Here is a 16,658-nt window from a genome sequence, read left to right as displayed (position 1 = left end):
CGTGAGCCGCTCATCCCAGGACACCAGGAGGACGGAGACAGCCTGTCCTGACCCTTCAGAGCCGACCCACCAGCAGTCAGGGGGCTCTCTCGAATACACACTTCCTTGGCTTAAGGAAACAGGCTTACCTTCTGGAAAACATGGTAACTGATCACAGGCAACTTATTTCCTGGAAAATCGCAGCTGGCAGAGTGAATGACCAGGCTGTCCTTCGGGCTCCAGCACCTCAAATTTCCAAGATAACTGCTTCTTAAAAATCTCCTCCACCCCACAATCTGGTCAGAGTGTGTCATCCTCTCTTGTCTGTCCACTTAACAGGGAGTTATAACTGACCTGTGTCCTTCCCCCCTAAAATTATATTAGAGAGTGTTCCACTTAATCTCCAAGACTAGGGATCATCACCTGGCAGCCAAGAAAGGGAGCACGCCTGCTTGTCAAAGGGAACAGTCTGGTTAACGTTAAGGATCAGCTGGGACCAGTTTCCCACGTGAGGCAATAAATGGTTCATGAGACAGCATGGTTATTTGAGGGAACAGAGGGACTAGAAACAACCAGATTTGGCTGTCACTCAACCTTGGGCCTCCTGGAACCAAAAAAGGATCAAAAGAACACAAATAACAGACACCAACTCCCAGATTCCTCATCAACTCCAAGGCTTAAGGAAGTGTGTATCCTAGGGCCAGAAAGCGAGGTTTCTTCTACTAGGATAAAACTAAAATGTGAAGCAACTTCAAAGGAGTGGAAAATGTTCATTCATCGCAAGAATGGCTCCCTACCTCAGCCTGCAGGGTTAGCGGTGGGAGCAGGGCCCTTCCAGTTTCATCAGGCCGGGTGGGTGGGTAAACCCTGGCTGGGAAGCCAGGTACTCTATTCTCGTTCAAGGAGGAAAATGGCTTGTGCAGAAGAAACGACTGACCCCGCTAAGGAAACGTGAGACTCAGGCAGTGTACAGGACAGGAGATACTCTGGACACAGTGGTAAAAAAATAACCAGCTAAAGGCCCCACAAAGAGGACAGGAGAGAAGGGACCACATCCGAGGAATCAATCACCGTCTTCCTTCTCCAAAACAGGTTAGTGAAATGGGTGAATCTCTATAGTTTTTAAATAAACAAAAGGAATTGAATTAGACTATTTAAAACACAAACAACCTCCAAAGGCTCCAAAGCGCCACACTCAGCCCCAGAGCCTTGACTCAGCCGTCACACCTAACCCGTGGGCCGAGGGCCTCCTGCGAGACCGCACCGTAAGGCTGTGGCACCAGAGCCCCTCCACACCCGGTACGTGCCACAGCACAGGCAGTAAGTTCCAGGTGTGTGTGTCAATCTGCTCCCACCAGGGGCCTAGATCAAATGCAAAATTCCACACTTCTGTGTAATGTTTCATTTCAAGACCCAAAAAAGAAGACGGAAGTCTTCAAAAAGATCTCAGAAAGACTCTCATCGGCTTTGCCTGGATGAGACCATGTGCTGACCAGAGTCGAAGGGGTCTGGGCCCGTGGGGGACTGCTACTGGACGGACAGGAGAGGAGGCACATCTTTCGCAGGATGAGCCAGACGTGCATTTGGGGCCCCAGGAGCACTGGGTATCACTCAGGGAAGGCGTGACCCTCAACTTTATTACAGTCGTAGCTGGACTGTGATGAGGTGCCTTTGTCACTCTTTCTCCTTCATACCCAAGGGAGTTGGACATGTTAGTGTGAAAAAAGGAGTTTTACCTGGAAGCCATAATAACTCCTGCAGATCTATGCATGACCCTCAAAGAGCTTCCTCAAATCCAGTAGCTGCTCCTCTTGTATGATCTGACATTTTATTAAACAATGACAGTTACAACTAAGCCTTCAAAATGGTCCTTAACCTGTTAAGTCCCAAATCTCAACATGTTTCCAACACAGGTAATTCAGTTGTCAACAGCTCTCCCAAATGCTGGGAGAACATAAAATTAAATTTAAGGCAGATCTGTCTTAACCCTAAGTCGGGCAGGAGGGCCAGCTCAAGGCTCTGAGTGTGCCCGCTCAGACCAGGGACAGTTTGAGACGTGGTGGTACCGTCCTGCCGAGCTGGGGGCGTCTGAAAACCTGGGGTTCCTCCAGCGGAGCCCCGACACGCCAGACACACTGGTGACAAAAAGCCCGAGAGGCTCTTCCCCCTCCCGTTTCAGGCTCAGACTGTCCTCTGTGGCGCGGCCACCCTCGGCCTGGAGAAAGGCCCCCAGCAGGAAACTGACAGATTCTTCCTCCATCACTTCAACGCTTGTGATAGGAGGATGGGGACAAAGACGCAAAGACAAAGGAGGATGGGCTCCTCCGAACAGAAGTGCGCACGCAGGTCTTCAGTGGGCGCCAGCCACCCCGAAAACCCAGGGGCGCGCGGCGGGGAGGGGGCGGCCGCGCAGGCACCTGCCTTCACCCTCGGGAAGCGCGACGGCGCGGCCGCGGGCCAGGACCCCACGTCCGACAGACTCCGCGGCTTCGGGCCCCGCCGCTCCGCCGCCCGCGCCCGGCCCCGCCCGCCCGGGGCCCCGGCCCCTGAGCTCCGCCGCCGCGTCCCCGGCCCTGCCTCCCCGGCCCGGTGTCCGGCCGGAGCGCGCCCAGCGGTCCGCGCGGCCCAGGTCCGCCGCCCTCGCGGCGGCCCGCCTCACTCACCCTCCGTCACCTCCAGCACCTTAATCTGCTCCTCGGCGGCCGCCCGCACCTCCTGCACCGGAGACAGGATCCCGGTGAGCGTATCCACCAGCGCCTCCTTCAGCCCCTGGGCCACCGGACCCGGCAGCCCCGAGGACGCGCCAGCCGCCGCCGCCGCCGCCATCTTCCTCCCCGCCGCGCGCCAGCCCCGCGCCCGGCCCGCCGACGGACGGCTCCCGCGCGCGGCCAATCCGCGAAGCCGCGCCTGCGCACAGGCCGGGCGGCGGCGCGAGGGGCGGGGCGGAGGCCGAGCCTCCGCAGACAGCGCCCCCTGCCGCGGGGACGAGAACCGCGCCGGCCTCCGCGGGAGCCCATCCGGGGGACCGGGCCGCTGAGCCCCGGCAGGGTGGGCGCGGGCGCGACGCGTGACTCCACGTGCACGCATCCTTTGGGCGTAAGATACTGCTTTAGGAGAGGGTGGGGTGGGAGTGGATGGAGAGGGTCATACGGTCAGAGTCAGGTCCTATGTTAAACCAACCTCTTTTCCCCTAACACAGAAGAACCGTTGGCCCAAGTAAGTCTTCATCTCCCAGCCTCGGGAATCCAAAGGGAGGGGGGAAGAATCTGAAGTGGACTGGGCAGTGAGTTGGGCAGCGGCTGGCCAGGAGAGACTGCATGGGAAAGGGATTCCCCTCAAGGTACTCATATGACTATTCGAGAGTAAGTCCTGTCAGATGAGAAAGTCATAAAATTTTTTGCAGAGAAATTATGGCTGGACATTTAAGGGGTGGAGGAATGAGTAGTTAATATGGTGTCCAGGGCTGGTCGTGGAAATGGCTCAAGGTGCAGACACTCCTAAGTACTGGAGCAAGTGCAGGATCACTGAGTGGGGTTAAGGGGCAAGGCAGGGTGGCCAGCACGTGGTGGCGGAGGGATGGAACTGCAGGTTGTTGCAATGGGAGGTTCAGAGCAAGTAGCAACAGGCGATTCTTAGTAAGCTGTTCAGGTCCAAGGCCTTAAAATGGTTTCCAGGAACTGTGACTCACTCCCAAGTGGCAAAGACCAGTTAGCAATTCCCAGCCCAGTTCGGAGACTGGGGATGCTAGGCTGCTAACGACCAGGGATGAAGTCACCTCATCTGAGTACTCGTCCAAAAGAATGCCTCCTTGTTTATTTTGAGGTGCGCTCTCAGCACATTTGCCACCTCCCTGTTACAGGGCAACTTCATGCGGGAGAAGACTGCCTCTCGGACCCTGCAAATCCACAGCAGGGAATAGTCGGACGTCTTCTCCTTCTTTCCGTGCCCAGGAGAGGCAGAACTCCATTAGAACCTATTCTTTTCCCAGGGGTTAATTCAGTTTTACCCCTGGAAGAAAATTCGTCAAGTCCAGAGGGGGTATGTTTGCAAACATCGTGATGGTGGATGGAGGACTCAGGAGCACTGACCTCTGGCAAAGGATGCTGTGTCCACATGCAGGCAGGACCCCCCACCCCCCATCCCCAGAGGCATTGAGAGACTCTTGCTTAGGGTTTGAGGGTCAGGTATCTCCAGGGAGGTGGGTCTTACCTCTGGGTTTGGCACATGACCTTCTAGATGGAGGAATGGAGACAGAAACCAGACAGAGGGAGCTAGAGAGAGCAGCGGACAACACAGGAAAAACTTTATTGAAATATAATAGCATCGAACAGGTTAATCTCGCTGGAAGGAGACATGCCTGACGGACAGAAGGTCCAGAGGAGGGGCCCTGGGTGGTGGAGGGAGGCCAATTCCGCTGGCCCTCGCCTGGATTTCACTTTCAACCAGTTTGTTAGATCAGACGAACCAGTGAGGGACGCCCAGCTCTCCACTTGATTGTTACCGCAACTATGTACAATGGCCGAGTCTCTCCGTGAAATGATGTAAACGGGGGTAGATTGGAAGAGGGGAGGCCAAATGATAAAACACAGACACACAGACACACATACATCCTGGCTTGGGGGTCTGTGCCCAGTGAATGCAAGAAAAAGTGTTGCAAAGACGCCTGCCCACCCACCACCTGAGAACCGCCATGCATCTGAGATATAAGGACTCCATCCACGAATAGCGCTGCCTGAACTGGGATGGGCAGGAGGGAAAAGGAAAGGAGTCCAGTGGGGTTGGAATTCATTTAAGAAAAAAACTGTTCCGTTAAAAACAAAAACAAAAACACATGAGAAAGTGGGAGGCTCCTGTGCAGCAGTGGCCCAGAGACCGGCTGGGGTCTGGGAACTCTGGTCTTCCCAGCTGCATCTTCAGCCTTGGAGAAACGGCAGGGAGGCAGGGAGATCCCACAGGAGGGGAATGGAGGGGACCGGGGAGGGGGCGGTTTTAGTGCCACTGTCTCACCCTCGCCTTCCTCGGGCCTTAATCCGTCCTCCAAGTGCTTGGTTCCAGAGCTCAGGGCCCGAGTGCTAGCACGTTGCTTTGTCCTCCACCCACAGGCTCTCTCACGGGGAAAACAGACACACTTGACACAAAACCAGTTGTAAACGCCTCGTCTCCCCCATGGCTCCACCCGCTGGGGTCTGTGAGTTCAGGATATTGAAGCTCCTTTCAGATTTTTCGAATACAGATTGGATTCTGTCGCCGTGAGTAGCTGTGTCCAAGTCCCAAGTCCTGGTGCAGGGAAAGGAGAGGAGGCCGAGGACTTGCTGCCCAAGCGCCCTGACCTCCCTCCTGCCACTGCCACGGAGCAGGGCCTGGGGGCCTGCCTTGGGGCAGGAGGTTCTGACAGGGTCTCAGATCTGGCAGTGCCCTTTAGAATTCAAATAGGGGCGAGGGATGCGGCTCAGAGGACGAGCTGTCGTGGAAACATGAATTCGATTTGTAGGCTTTCCTCATCCTGTTACCTAACCGGGAAGAGGCTCAGAGTAGACACAAGTCCTCCGGCAGAAGAGCTGCCTGGAAAAGACCCTGACCGCTTTCTCCTGTTAAGCCCTAGTCTGCTTGGTAGAAATTTCACAGCCGTGACATTTTTCTCCAGACTGTATTCAACTAGGAGACGTGGACATTCCCCTACCTTCTGCCCAAAGGCACACATACCTTTTCTTTCTGTGTGAAATAAAAGGAGAAGCAGAATCCTAAGGAAGCAGGAGAAAGCTGACTTTGAAGATAAGGGTAAAGTCTGAAATATAACCTAGGACCTTATTTTTTGGTCCTAAAGCCCCAGGGGGGAGACTCCGATACCTGGCCTTCCCTAACACAGTGAATTTCAAACTGTGGGGTGCCTCAGAGTTACCAAGAGGGTTTGTCAGAACAAGAACCACCCGGCTCTCTCCCCAGTTTCTGATTCTGTAGGTCTGGGATGGGGTCAGAGAATCTCATTTTTAACCAGTTCCCAGATACCAACACTGCTGGTCTGGAAACATCACTGCTTTAAGAACAGAGAGTTGAGTCAAGGGACCAAGTGTTCACTTACTTCCGTGACCACTCCTGTCACAGAAAACTCTCTAAGGCGTACCTAAGGAAAAGAGCTGGCACCTCGAACTGCGAGGACCCGGGACACACAGGTTTACTTTTCAACTGTACTGGTACTTCTGCAGCTTCTGGACTTCGGACTCTCCCATCTTCCCCGGGGTCTGTGGCTGGAGGGCTTGCTCCCAGGCCACGCTGAGCCGGCATGCACACGTGGGCCTTGGCAGTGGGACAGCCCAGCTGGTGGCCCCGGTACCCCTGACCGGGTGGATTGGGGACTCGAGAATAAATAAAGCTGCTTGGATTACAAAGGCCACTATCTTCAGGCTTGGCCTTCTGGGAACACCGTGTCCCTAACACCATTTTCTGACTTACGGGGCTGCGGGCCAGAACTCACCAGTTGTTATCGGTCATCGTAAGAGTGTACTTACTGTCATTCTACTGGTAAAGCCTCTGGAACAGCACATTTCATCCCAGGGGAGCCAGAGGGCTGGGGGGATTCTGGAGTTTACTTACTGGCTTCAGCTTAGCTAAGGCCTGAGTACGGAAAGGAAGAAAGTGTGATGAGAAGTTAAGTTTGGTGATCCAGATTATTCCAGCACTCGAACCCTGTGTTAAACGTGTGGTCAGGACAAGAACGGCTTCCTCTCCCAAACACCTTGCAGGGAAGAGTCCTCAGGCCTGACTCGGGTCCCTCTGCGATCCTGGTTTGCAGGACCAGGTCGGGGCTTCCATGTGTGGGCACCACCCCGGCGACGATGCGCGGTGCTGCTGAGCAAGTCGCCGCTGCCCGCCCTTCCTGAACACGACAGGAGTTGGTCAGTGTTCTTGCTAGTCCTGAGACTGAGCAGGTATCTGTCTGGACTGTGTGACCTGGTCTCAGGGAGACAGAAGTGAAGCGATGGTAACACTAGGCCCATTTGGAGTCTTGCCAACCAGGAAAACCAGAAGGCAAGAAATAAAAACTAAAAATCACCGTTATGTCTTAAGTCCTTAAGGAGCACGGGTAGACTAGTCATAAGGCTGGTAATTCAAAACAAAACTTAGCATGCCAACCGAGGAGGACTTCCTGCTAGGATCTTTCCACGGACCTTGAGCAAATCCTTCCCTGCCAGCCTCTGGCTTCCCCGAGCTTAGACCACGTGAGAAAGACGTTGGTGGGAGAATTGCACACAGAGATAAGCACCGCAGAGCTGCCACGGAGCAGAGATTTTTAAAATCTGAAGCTCAGAAGATAGGAAACAGTGACAAGAAACTGCTCTCGTGAGAGACACACACAGACATCAGGTCCTCTCTGAGCCGCCAACGACCTACTGCTTTATTTTTTGTGCTCAGGCAGGGGCTGAGAACACACACACTGGACAAAACACGCTGGTCTCCTGTGTCCAGAGACGAGGGGTGGCACCGGGCGCCCTCCTGGAGTCGCGGCTGTCCCAGGGAGCGGGTGGGGGGGGAGAAGCGGGTCATCTGCTAGCCAGCTTCAGTGAGGGGTGGAGCCGAGGGCTGAGAGGAAGGGGGCACACGCCCCGTCCTAAGAGAGGCCGGACTCTTCTGAAGGTGCCTGGGGTTGAGAGTTCAGCCCTGGGACCCGGTTTTCCTTTACTGAGAGATCCCAGTGGTCTCGCCCAAGAAGCAGGTGTGCAGGGGGAGCGAACGCTGCAGATCCGCTCCTGCCGGTGCTTCTGGGGCAGCGAGGGAGCTCACACCTCAGCCTCAGAGAAGCCTGAGCGAGCGTCCCGAGGGGTCATAGCACCAAGAGGGGGCCCGACCTTCTGCAGTTGCCATACAGCCACGATTCCTCAGGAGACGACTGATGCCCACAGCCAGGAGCCAGGGCACAGCTTCAGCTGTAAACAGGCTCCCAAGCCCCCAGGGGAAAGCTGGGGCTGCAGTGCCACCTCCCTGGAGGGGGACACACCCCGGGAGGGAAGCAATGGGAGCCCCGGGCTAAACGCAGTGGTCCACTGACAGCAGAGCGGTTGGGCCCAGGAATTGAGATGACCTTCGGAACCAACCTGCAGAGGACCCAGGTGAAACCCACGGTGGTCGCCATGGTTACCAGGGAGGCAGGAATTGCTCTGGGGGAGTGTGAGGCAGTTGGAGTGGAGGAAGGGGTTTACAACCCTTTCCTTTTTCTCAAGTAGCCGCGACCGAAGGCACTGGCTGGGCAGCACCGGAGAGCAGAATTAAGGGCTGGACCACCGGACGAAGACGGCTGTAGAAGCTGGAGCCGTGCTGCGTGGCTGGAGCTGAGGGCGGGGCAGGGAAGAGGCCTGCCCACCTCCCTTCCTTCCAGATGGGAGCCTCCTCGTTCTGCACAGCAGAGGCCTTAAGGCAGTGATTTCAGCACCATCCTTGGACAAACGGCCTCTTCCCCGCAGAGCTGCACAGTGACAGCTGAGCTGGGCCCCTCACAGCTCGCGGGCCGAGCGGCAGCAGCAGTCATGATCTCTGGCCCAGTCCTCCCTGGGAGCTCCCAGGTGAATGCAGAAGCTTCTGGGGAAGCAATCTGGACCACCTTTGGGACCTAATGAAACTGTTCTGATGTGAAGATTCAGAGGCATCTACTCCTGGGTTTGGTGGGAGAGTGGTCCCGGTTCGTATGCCCAGAGGTTCTGACAGGGTCTTGTGCCACTTGGGGATCTGAGGAGCAGCCACAGGTGCAGGCCTCACACACACCCTGGTCTGCGGAGCCCCAGGCGTCAGCCTCGCCGGAGGTGCAGCCGGGCTCTGGCCGCACGGGGACTTTCAGAAGCAGCCAGATGTAGACTTGGCCGCTGGGGACGGGAGGTTCCACGGCCCTTCAGGCGCCACCTGGACTGGTCCCAGCCTTCGCCCCAGCGCACTGGGCCTCATCACAGCCCCTGGGCTTCGGCTCATTTCTTGGATGGCCCTGAAGGTTCAGGCGCAGGGGGGCGCGTGCTTAACGGAGGGTCACGTTTCCCGCCAGACTGAGTGGAAGGGCCCAAGTCTGTCTTCTTAACGCGTGACTGGTGAGCAGCAGGGGCCCAGGAAGGGCTTGTCGAAGGAAGGAGCTAAGACTGCCAGGCCTCCAGGGCAGCTTCTGCAAGAGGCGGGCCCCTTTGGAAGGCAGGTCTTTGCCACCAAGCCAAACTCATTGTGCCTTATATTCAGATTGGGAGCATCTCACACAGACAGCCACTCACGAGCGAACATTCACTTTCCAAAACAGCAGGTCCAGCGAGGGGTGTGGATTCAGTCAGGCAGGGTGGCCGCCATCAGACAGGGCAGTGAGGGCCACACAGGCCAGAGACAGAGGGAGGCTTCTAGTTTCCAGTTCTCCTCCAGTCTCTGGTGCAGCTCGGATCCGATGGTCTAGCAAGAAGGGGTGGTACACTCTCATGCCGGAGGCTGGCCGCCGAGCTCCGAGCTGGAACACATGCGTTCTCCGAAGGGAGGTCAGGGTTCCTCTCCTCCCACTGCCGCTGAGCCAGTGCCTCACGTCCCACGAGGGCCCCCAGGATGCCAAAGATGGCAGCATGGTGGGTATCTAGCTGGTGCCAACCAGATGGCACCCGACTCTCTGAAGAACGGCTTGGAAAAGCCAAACCAGCCCCTGGAAGAGCAGGGCAAGCACCTCGTGGACGTGTGGGGCAATGGGAAAAAACAAACCCAAAAAAGGAGAAAAACAGGCAAATGGGAGGAAAAATGGAAACAAAATAAAAAACAAAAGAGCGGGGCTTACTGACGTCATGCATGTTAAGCCAGAGGGTGTGAGACAGGGCGGCAGGGCGGCAGTGCGGCTCCGAGGCTGTCACGGGACCTCCGTTGCTGGCGACTCCCCAGGCTGGCATCATCCCGGCTCTCGGCGTCCCCGTGTCCTCCAGAGGGCAGGGCGGGCAGCCCTCTCTCGACCTCAGAACCGGATTTCCTCTCCAGCTTCATCTTTTCCTCTTTCTGTTAAACCTTTATAGATTGATTTAAACTTTTTGAAACCACATGCTTCTTTTTCTGGGCTCCGGCTGGATCTCTGGGGGAAGAGCTGTTGGCAGTGGTGGCGGAGTTGGGCAGGGTCCACAAGAAATCCTGGAGCTCCTCCTCCCGTGGGCTCCCCACGCGGGCTGTGCCCTCAGCGCTTTTGTCAGAATCAGCACTGCTGCAGTTTGGTCTGAGGTCTTCTGAAACCCTCCCCAGAAAGCCCAGGAGTTTGCAATCGAGACGAGACATCAGGGAGAAAGACCCAGAATCATCTTTCCCCCCGCCGTGAGGAGGCCAGTGAACGCGCCTGGGCACACCGGTTCCCAGACTCCGCCCACCAGCCCCACCAGGAAGTCCCCGAAGGTGCAGCACCAGGAGTGCCCCTCCTGCACCCCTCCCCGTCCTGTCCTCGTGGCTGGGGAGCCAGTGCTCTGCAGTCTGGAGGAAGAGAGGGGAGAGGAGGCTGCGAGCGGCTGGTGCCACGTGCCGCTGTCCGCGTGGTGGCCGCTGGGCCCTCAGAGCGTTGCCTGGAGGTTGGGGTCCAGGATGCTTTCTCGGTCCGGAGACTCGATGTAATTGGCAGCCTCTTGAAGTTTCAGCAGCATGGCCATCTACAGAGGGGCAAAAAGACGCATGAGGGCGGGTCGGGACTTTGTGTCCTGCCTGCAGAAGGGAAACATACAAAGTCAGATCAGGGGTCTGATCCTGGTTTGAAGGTGGAGCGGGGAGCCCAGGGGGCCTGGGGTGGGTCCAGAACCGGCAGCGACGACTGCTTTGACTCTATGTGCAGCCCGCATACGGGGAACAGATGCTGGGAGCGTCCGGGCAGATGGGCCACGCTGTGACCCCGGGAGCGGCCAAAGGGCAGGACCACCTCAGCCTTCGAGGTTACACTGCACCAATGCCAGCTGGTCCCAGGAGGAGTGCGGGAAGGGCCGAAAGAACGTCTGGCTGACCACTGCCCTGGCCGCACCCGCTGCTCCGCGGCTCAGACCCCATCGCTCTACGCCGAGGCTCAGCCCTGCTGTGCCTTCGCCTTCTGCCTGTTTTCCTCTGAGTTCCCCTCCCTGCTGCCAGCAGGGACTCTCCCTTCTGGCCAAGAGCGCCTGGCCCTGCTGTCCACACTTCTGTCTACGTAACTGTCACAGTCTCCCAGTTTTCACACAGATGACATCTGTTTTCAATGAAGCCAAAATTTAAATAAAACGTATCATGACTAAAGTGGAAGAAATCCCTATTCAAAAGGTAAAACTGCAAGGTCATGGGATCTGGCAGGCCAGGTTTTAACACCATTTGCCAAATCCTCCTCCAAAACGGTCCTGCTAACGAACACCCCCCCAGTGGCGGGAAAGTCCCTGCACCCACACACAGCGTGTGCCAACGTGAGATGGTCATCTCCTTGTGCTAATAGCGTTTCCTTGATCAGTAGAGAAGCAAAGGGGCTTTTGACGGTTTTCTTGGCCCTCTGCATTTCCTCTGGTCCACTGCCTGTTCATTTCCTTTGCCCGTTTTCCTGTCTGGAAGTTTGAGGGACGCGTCGTGGATATTAGGTGTTAATGCTCTTTTGGTTGCAAGCACTGGTTTGTCTCGTATCTCAGCCTGCCCCTGCCCTCTCAGGGTCGCTGGATGCAGCGATCCGCAGGACGCCCCCAGACTAGAGGCGTAGGGAGGGCAGGTGCTAACATGTCCGCTGCCCGGCTGCTCTGCCCGGACCTGGTCTCCACCAGGGGACACGCGCCCTGCAGACAGCCCTAAGCTCCTGCTTAGCTGGGCCGGGATCCTCCCATGCGGTGAGAACACCGGCTGGTCACGCTGGCCTCAGGCTCATCCCGGCCTCCAGGCCCCATCGGGTGTGCCCAGCGAGTCCAGTTCTGAAATCCTCTGACTTTTATGTTAAAACAGCTTCTACTCACCAGAGGGTCTGAGTCCAGGGAACTTGGGGTGCTGTCCTTGACCGTCCTGTCCTCGGGGGGTGACGCAGTGCTGTGAGGGCCCACGGTGGGTGGGGGCAGGTGGTACAGCTTTGACTGGTCTTGCTGGGCTGATGGCCAGGGGAGCGTGTCCCGGACCCACTCCACGGGGTCCTCCCAGGCGGCTTTCTGCCCGTGAACCTGGAGAGAAGGAGAAACGTGATCAGCGGAGGAGGAAGCCTCAGGTGAGAGGCTCGTCCACGGGGTCTCGGGTGGTGAACCTCCTCAAGCGTAAAGCCTGAGGCTCAGGTCCCCACGGGGTTTTCTCTGAGTGTCCCAACAAGGGGTAAAATAAATCGGGGTGAGTCAGCAAAACCATTTAGGATGATAAACTGGCACGCTGCGTTAAACCTAACGTGTACGAATCCTGCGACCATGGAATTTTACTTTTCAGGGAAGAAATTATTCCAGTTTAGTAATAATACCTTTTAAAAGAAATTTTGGCTTTGTTGAAAACACGTTGTCGGCATAAAAATGCTTTTAAGTTGGAAAAGTATTAACAACAAGGCAAAAGTAAGTGAAACCACGGGTCCTGGTGTCAGTCTGCTAGGTAGCCTCTCCAGGAACCTCCGGTGTCCCCAGGAGGCACCTGTCACAGTGACACACGACTTCACATGCAGCACAGACCCGCGGGTGCGGTCATGGAATCTGGCTTCTGACAGCGGGGCGGACGTCAGTGTGACCATGCCTCCTTTACAGGTGAGAAGACCGAGGAGGTTTAAAAAAGTGACATCTTCCTTTTGCACAAAGTTCATATTGTCACTTTTTACAATGTTTTCACATATTTCATTTGCCTTCAAACGCCCCCAATGATTCAAGCAGGGCAGAAATTATATTACCTCCTTTTTTACATGCGAGAATATTTAAAAGGTGCGGTAACTTGGCCCAAGTAACATTTTTATTAGTAGCTGGCACTGAGCTAAGGCTATAATAGGCTTTCCTTCCTTCTCTGCTCGGTTATTTCTCCATTGGCTCTGAGCCCTCGAGAGCGGTCTGAGTTTAGGGGAGGGCCAGAGGGCCTTGGACTGGACATGTGGCCCCAGGGGCAGGGGCGTTCAGCCCTGGGTGACCGGTCTGTCCAGCGCCTGTCCCTAAGGAGGCCTCTGTGGCCTGAGCAGCCCAGGGTCCGACACTGAAGAGCTGCGTCTGCTTTGCTGGGTGGGGCGGCCTGGCCTCTGGGCGGGGGGAGTCAGGATGGGGCCCACCTTGATGCCGTCCTTGGCCCCCTCCTGTAGGTAGGGGATGATGGAGTTGTTCCACAGGTCGATGAACCAGGTGCGGAAGTCTTCGATGCCGATGGGGCAGGACAGGAAGAAGCAGGGGCCTGTGGGGGGACGGGCCGTGAAGACAGCTGACAGCCCCTCCCCAGCCATTGCCTCTCTGACTCCCAGCACCAGGCAGAGGGTCAGAGAGCCCAGGGCTGGGGGCAGCTGAGACCGCTGTGCAGACCCCGGGAGCTGCTGCCTGGCCGGCAGTCTCGGAAAGGACGCTCCCAGGGGGCGTGAGGGGAGGGGCGCGGGCGGCTTTCATCTCCCTCCGAAATGCTGTTTCCCTTCCTCCCCTTGAACTGGGGGAAGTGAGGGGGTCACCCCCCGACAGCGGCCCGTGGCGCTGGCAGCGCCGGGGAGGCGAGGGAGGAAGGAGCCACGCGCCGGGGGTGGGGGCGCACCGATGAGGAAGTCGGAGGTGCTGTGCTTCTCTAGGAAGGTGTGCAGGTGGTACCACAGCTTGGGCACCCAGTCCAGCACCCGCAGCAGCTCCTCCCTGTTGGCGTTGGCGTCGCTGTCCGACTCCAGCAGCTTCCTCCTCAGGTAGCGCACTAGGAAGCCGTTGGCGGGCTCCACGTTGTTGGAGAAGGTCAGCATCCTGCAGCAGGCGTGCGGAGTGGGTGGGGGCGCGGGCCCGGGTCTCCTCCCTCCTCCCACGGACGCCTTGTCCCCCCGGTTGTGGGGCCAGCTGAACTCCGGCTGCAGCCCTGGGCAGGTAGCGCTGACTCTCAGATCCTGATCCTCCTCAGCTAACCCTCTGACCCCCCCCCCCCCGAAGAGGACAAGGATGTGCGGGCAGAGGCCCTGGACCTCAGCAACCTGCTGCCCCTCCCAGCCCACAGGACTCTGGCTACTCTCCCTCCATCTGGGTCCTGGATTGGGCTGGTTCGCAGACTTGGGGGGTGGTCAGGAGGCTCATCCAGGGTCACAGGTCTTACCTGAAGCTCAGGTGCAAGCCGTGATTGGGTGTCATTTTTACAGGCTGATTCGTGGTACCTATAATATAGGGGCTGTGGGAAGACAGAGGCTTGTCTGAGCACTGCCTTCTGCCATGTCCCCCGCCCCAGGGGAAGCCCGCAGGTGGGGCTGGACGGGGCTCTCCTGTCCCTGCCCCAGAAGATCTGGGCCTGACGCCAGCTTACCACTTGTGATACTTGCAGGTAAGGGCCCCGTTGACTAGCTCACTGATGGAGCCCGCCTCGCTCAGGTCATCCAGGAGGATCACCAGGGGCACGTCCCCGACCCCTGTGTCCCGGTCAAGCTGGTTGGCCAGGTTGGAGAGGTACAGCTGCAGGTCCTGGAGTGAAAGGGGCGGGCTGAGGGCTCAGGAGCAGTGCACACCGGACCCGCCCTGAGAGGAAGGGCTCTGCAGAAGCCGCGCTGGCCCTGGGTCCCCTGAGGCCCGCCTGGCGCACTGGGACGCACGACTGCAGGAGCAGACCGCCTCCGCAGTGGCCTGAGGGCCCGAGGTAGCCTCCTTAAGCAGCATCCCCCAAATTCTCCAAGGGTGGGGGACACGCGCTTTTACTGAACGGATTCTCACGGTGGGTTCCATGGACCACCCTGGATGGACACGCCTCCCGGGGCGGGGGCGAGGGGGTGCGGGCCTGAAGCCACCGCACGGTGTGCGAGTGAGCTCAGGGGGACGTGGCAGGGGACAGACGGCACAAGATGGGACACTCAGTTCTCAGTGCCTCCCCCCACAAATCCCCCAAGTGGAGCGGAATCCTGGAAAGAACGGCGAGGGACGAAAAGGAAAGAGCAGCGGGCACCGACAAGGTGGGCAGGGAGTGTGCTGCGAGCGAGTGGCAGGGTCTGGGCAGCGGCCACTGCAGGGAGCGAGTGGCAGGGTCTGGGCAGCGGCCACTGCAGGGACGGGGCTGGAGGCACGGGGTGCGTGCAGAACCGAGGGAAGGCAGACGAGGCCGCGGCAGGGGGCACGGCAGGGAGGTCGCGGCAGAGGCGAGGCGAGGGCGAGGGGCGGCAGGAGGGGTGCGGCCACCTTGCAGGACTGCTGGTGCATGTTGAAGGTGCTGACGATGCCCTCGGTGACCTCGCGGCCTGAGCGCTCCACCAGGTACTCGGCCAAGCGGTTGGTCAGGTAGGTCTTGCCAGTCCCGCTGGGGCCGGAGAGGACGAGGCGCCGGTGCTTGAGCAGGAGGCCGATGTAGTGCTGCATCATGGGCTTGGGGATGAGCGTCTCGAACACCAGGCTGTCCACGCACTTCTCCTTCAGACCTGAGCCCCGGAGAGAGAGTGAGCCCGGGCCAGGGCCCCAGGGCCGTCCCTCTCACCCAGCGGCTCTCAGGGGTCCCCAGGCCCCGCTCTGGAAACGAGGGGCAGGCTGTGAGTGTGGGCACGGGTGGAGGGGACGCCCAGGCTGGGCAGAAACGCCCCTGTGAATAACCGTGTCCCGCAACAAGCCAGGGCTGGTCTCACTCATCGTCTGTCTCCCAGTGACCTTCACGCTGTGGCTTTGAACCTGTTCTTGGTGAATGAACGCGTGATGGACCGTCTCACTGTCCTCCCGCCCCTATCTCGGCACCCAGAGGCGAGGACTGACCTTTGAGGGAGACGGCTATGTTGTTGACCCCTCGGCGGCAGGGGGGCAGCTCCGGGGGCTCCGTGTCCAGGAGCCGCTTCACATGGCTGACACTGTAGCCGTGGATGGACTCAGTGCTCAGGCCCAGCGTGGAGGCCGGGTCCATCTTAGAGATGTAGTCCTGCCGGGGAGTAGGGAGTAGAGGGAGCCGGTGGAGACGGCCTCCGAGAGGATGCACTCACCCCTGCGGAAACCCCGAGGAGGCCGGTGCTGGAGGGAGCGGAAGCGGGTGGAGGCGGGAGGTGTGTCGCAGACTCAGTGTTCTCCAGGCTTCTCCAGAGAGCCCGGAGCCCGTGGGGGATGAGCAGCCTCTGCGAGGCGCGCCGTTACCTGGAACACCTGGAAGACAGCTTCGTCCAGCATCTTCCAGTCGACCTTCCCGCTGACCTTGCTGCATCCCAGGAAGAACTCCTGCTGCTTCAAGTCCTGTGAGGCCAAGGCAGACGCAGGTGAGCCCGGGGCAGACGCCTCCAAGGAAGGGAGAGCCGAGGGCTGGAGTGGGTTCTCCAGGGGGTCCTGGGAGCCAGACTCCTGGGTGAAGACGGCAGCATCACCGCGCCCGAGCTGCTCACCCCTTTGATGATGTGCTGGGGCGGCATCCTCACCACCACGCGCAGACTCACATCCTCCCGCGGACCACCAGTGCTGACGCCATCCATGGGTGACAGGTCTGGGGGGGACATTGGTTTTAGGGGCGCCCACAGGCTTCCCTACATCTCCCTGCCGCTGTCCTTTCCAAACAAGTCTCATTTACCACAAAGGAGAAACAGAGCCCAAACCTGAACAGCGGTTACGGGACAAGGACCACAGCTGGTCTTGGTGTCT

The 16,658-nt window shown here is 58.3% G+C and overlaps 2 protein-coding genes across 9 annotated transcripts in view; both read right to left on the bottom strand.

The window, feature by feature from the left end:
• IPO9 (importin 9) overlaps nucleotides 1-2,835 on the bottom strand; it is a 37,049-nt gene extending 34,214 nt beyond the window's left edge. For both annotated transcript variants that reach the window (XM_031438304.2, XM_064477324.1), the window contains exon 1: nucleotides 2,643-2,835. In XM_031438304.2, the coding sequence (XP_031294164.2) occupies nucleotides 2,643-2,805 (163 nt within the window). In that variant the 5' untranslated portion in view covers nucleotides 2,806-2,835. The remainder of the gene's footprint in view (nucleotides 1-2,642) is intronic.
• A 1,416-nt stretch (nucleotides 2,836-4,251) lies between these two features.
• Nucleotides 4,252-16,658, bottom strand: part of NAV1 (neuron navigator 1) — a 205,829-nt gene continuing 193,422 nt past the window's right edge. For all 7 annotated transcript variants that reach the window (XM_064477319.1, XM_064477314.1, XM_064477318.1 and 4 more), the window contains 10 exons: nucleotides 16,406-16,503; nucleotides 16,164-16,259; nucleotides 15,795-15,954; nucleotides 15,234-15,469; nucleotides 14,374-14,528; nucleotides 14,170-14,241; nucleotides 13,633-13,829; nucleotides 13,169-13,287; nucleotides 11,907-12,104; nucleotides 4,252-10,604 (listed from right to left, as the gene is read on the bottom strand). In XM_064477319.1, the coding sequence (XP_064333389.1) occupies nucleotides 10,509-10,604; nucleotides 11,907-12,104; nucleotides 13,169-13,287; nucleotides 13,633-13,829; nucleotides 14,170-14,241; nucleotides 14,374-14,528; nucleotides 15,234-15,469; nucleotides 15,795-15,954; nucleotides 16,164-16,259; nucleotides 16,406-16,503 (1,427 nt within the window). In that variant the 3' untranslated portion in view covers nucleotides 4,252-10,508. The remainder of the gene's footprint in view (nucleotides 10,605-11,906; nucleotides 12,105-13,168; nucleotides 13,288-13,632; nucleotides 13,830-14,169; nucleotides 14,242-14,373; nucleotides 14,529-15,233; nucleotides 15,470-15,794; nucleotides 15,955-16,163; nucleotides 16,260-16,405; nucleotides 16,504-16,658) is intronic.

The sequence above is a fragment of the Camelus dromedarius genome, chromosome 21 (genome assembly GCF_036321535.1).
Source record: "Camelus dromedarius isolate mCamDro1 chromosome 21, mCamDro1.pat, whole genome shotgun sequence".
NCBI classification, from domain to species: Eukaryota; Metazoa; Chordata; class Mammalia; order Artiodactyla; family Camelidae; genus Camelus; species Camelus dromedarius.
The sequence above is the reverse complement of the archived record's forward strand: the minus strand, read 5'-3'. Positions and strand labels throughout refer to the sequence as shown.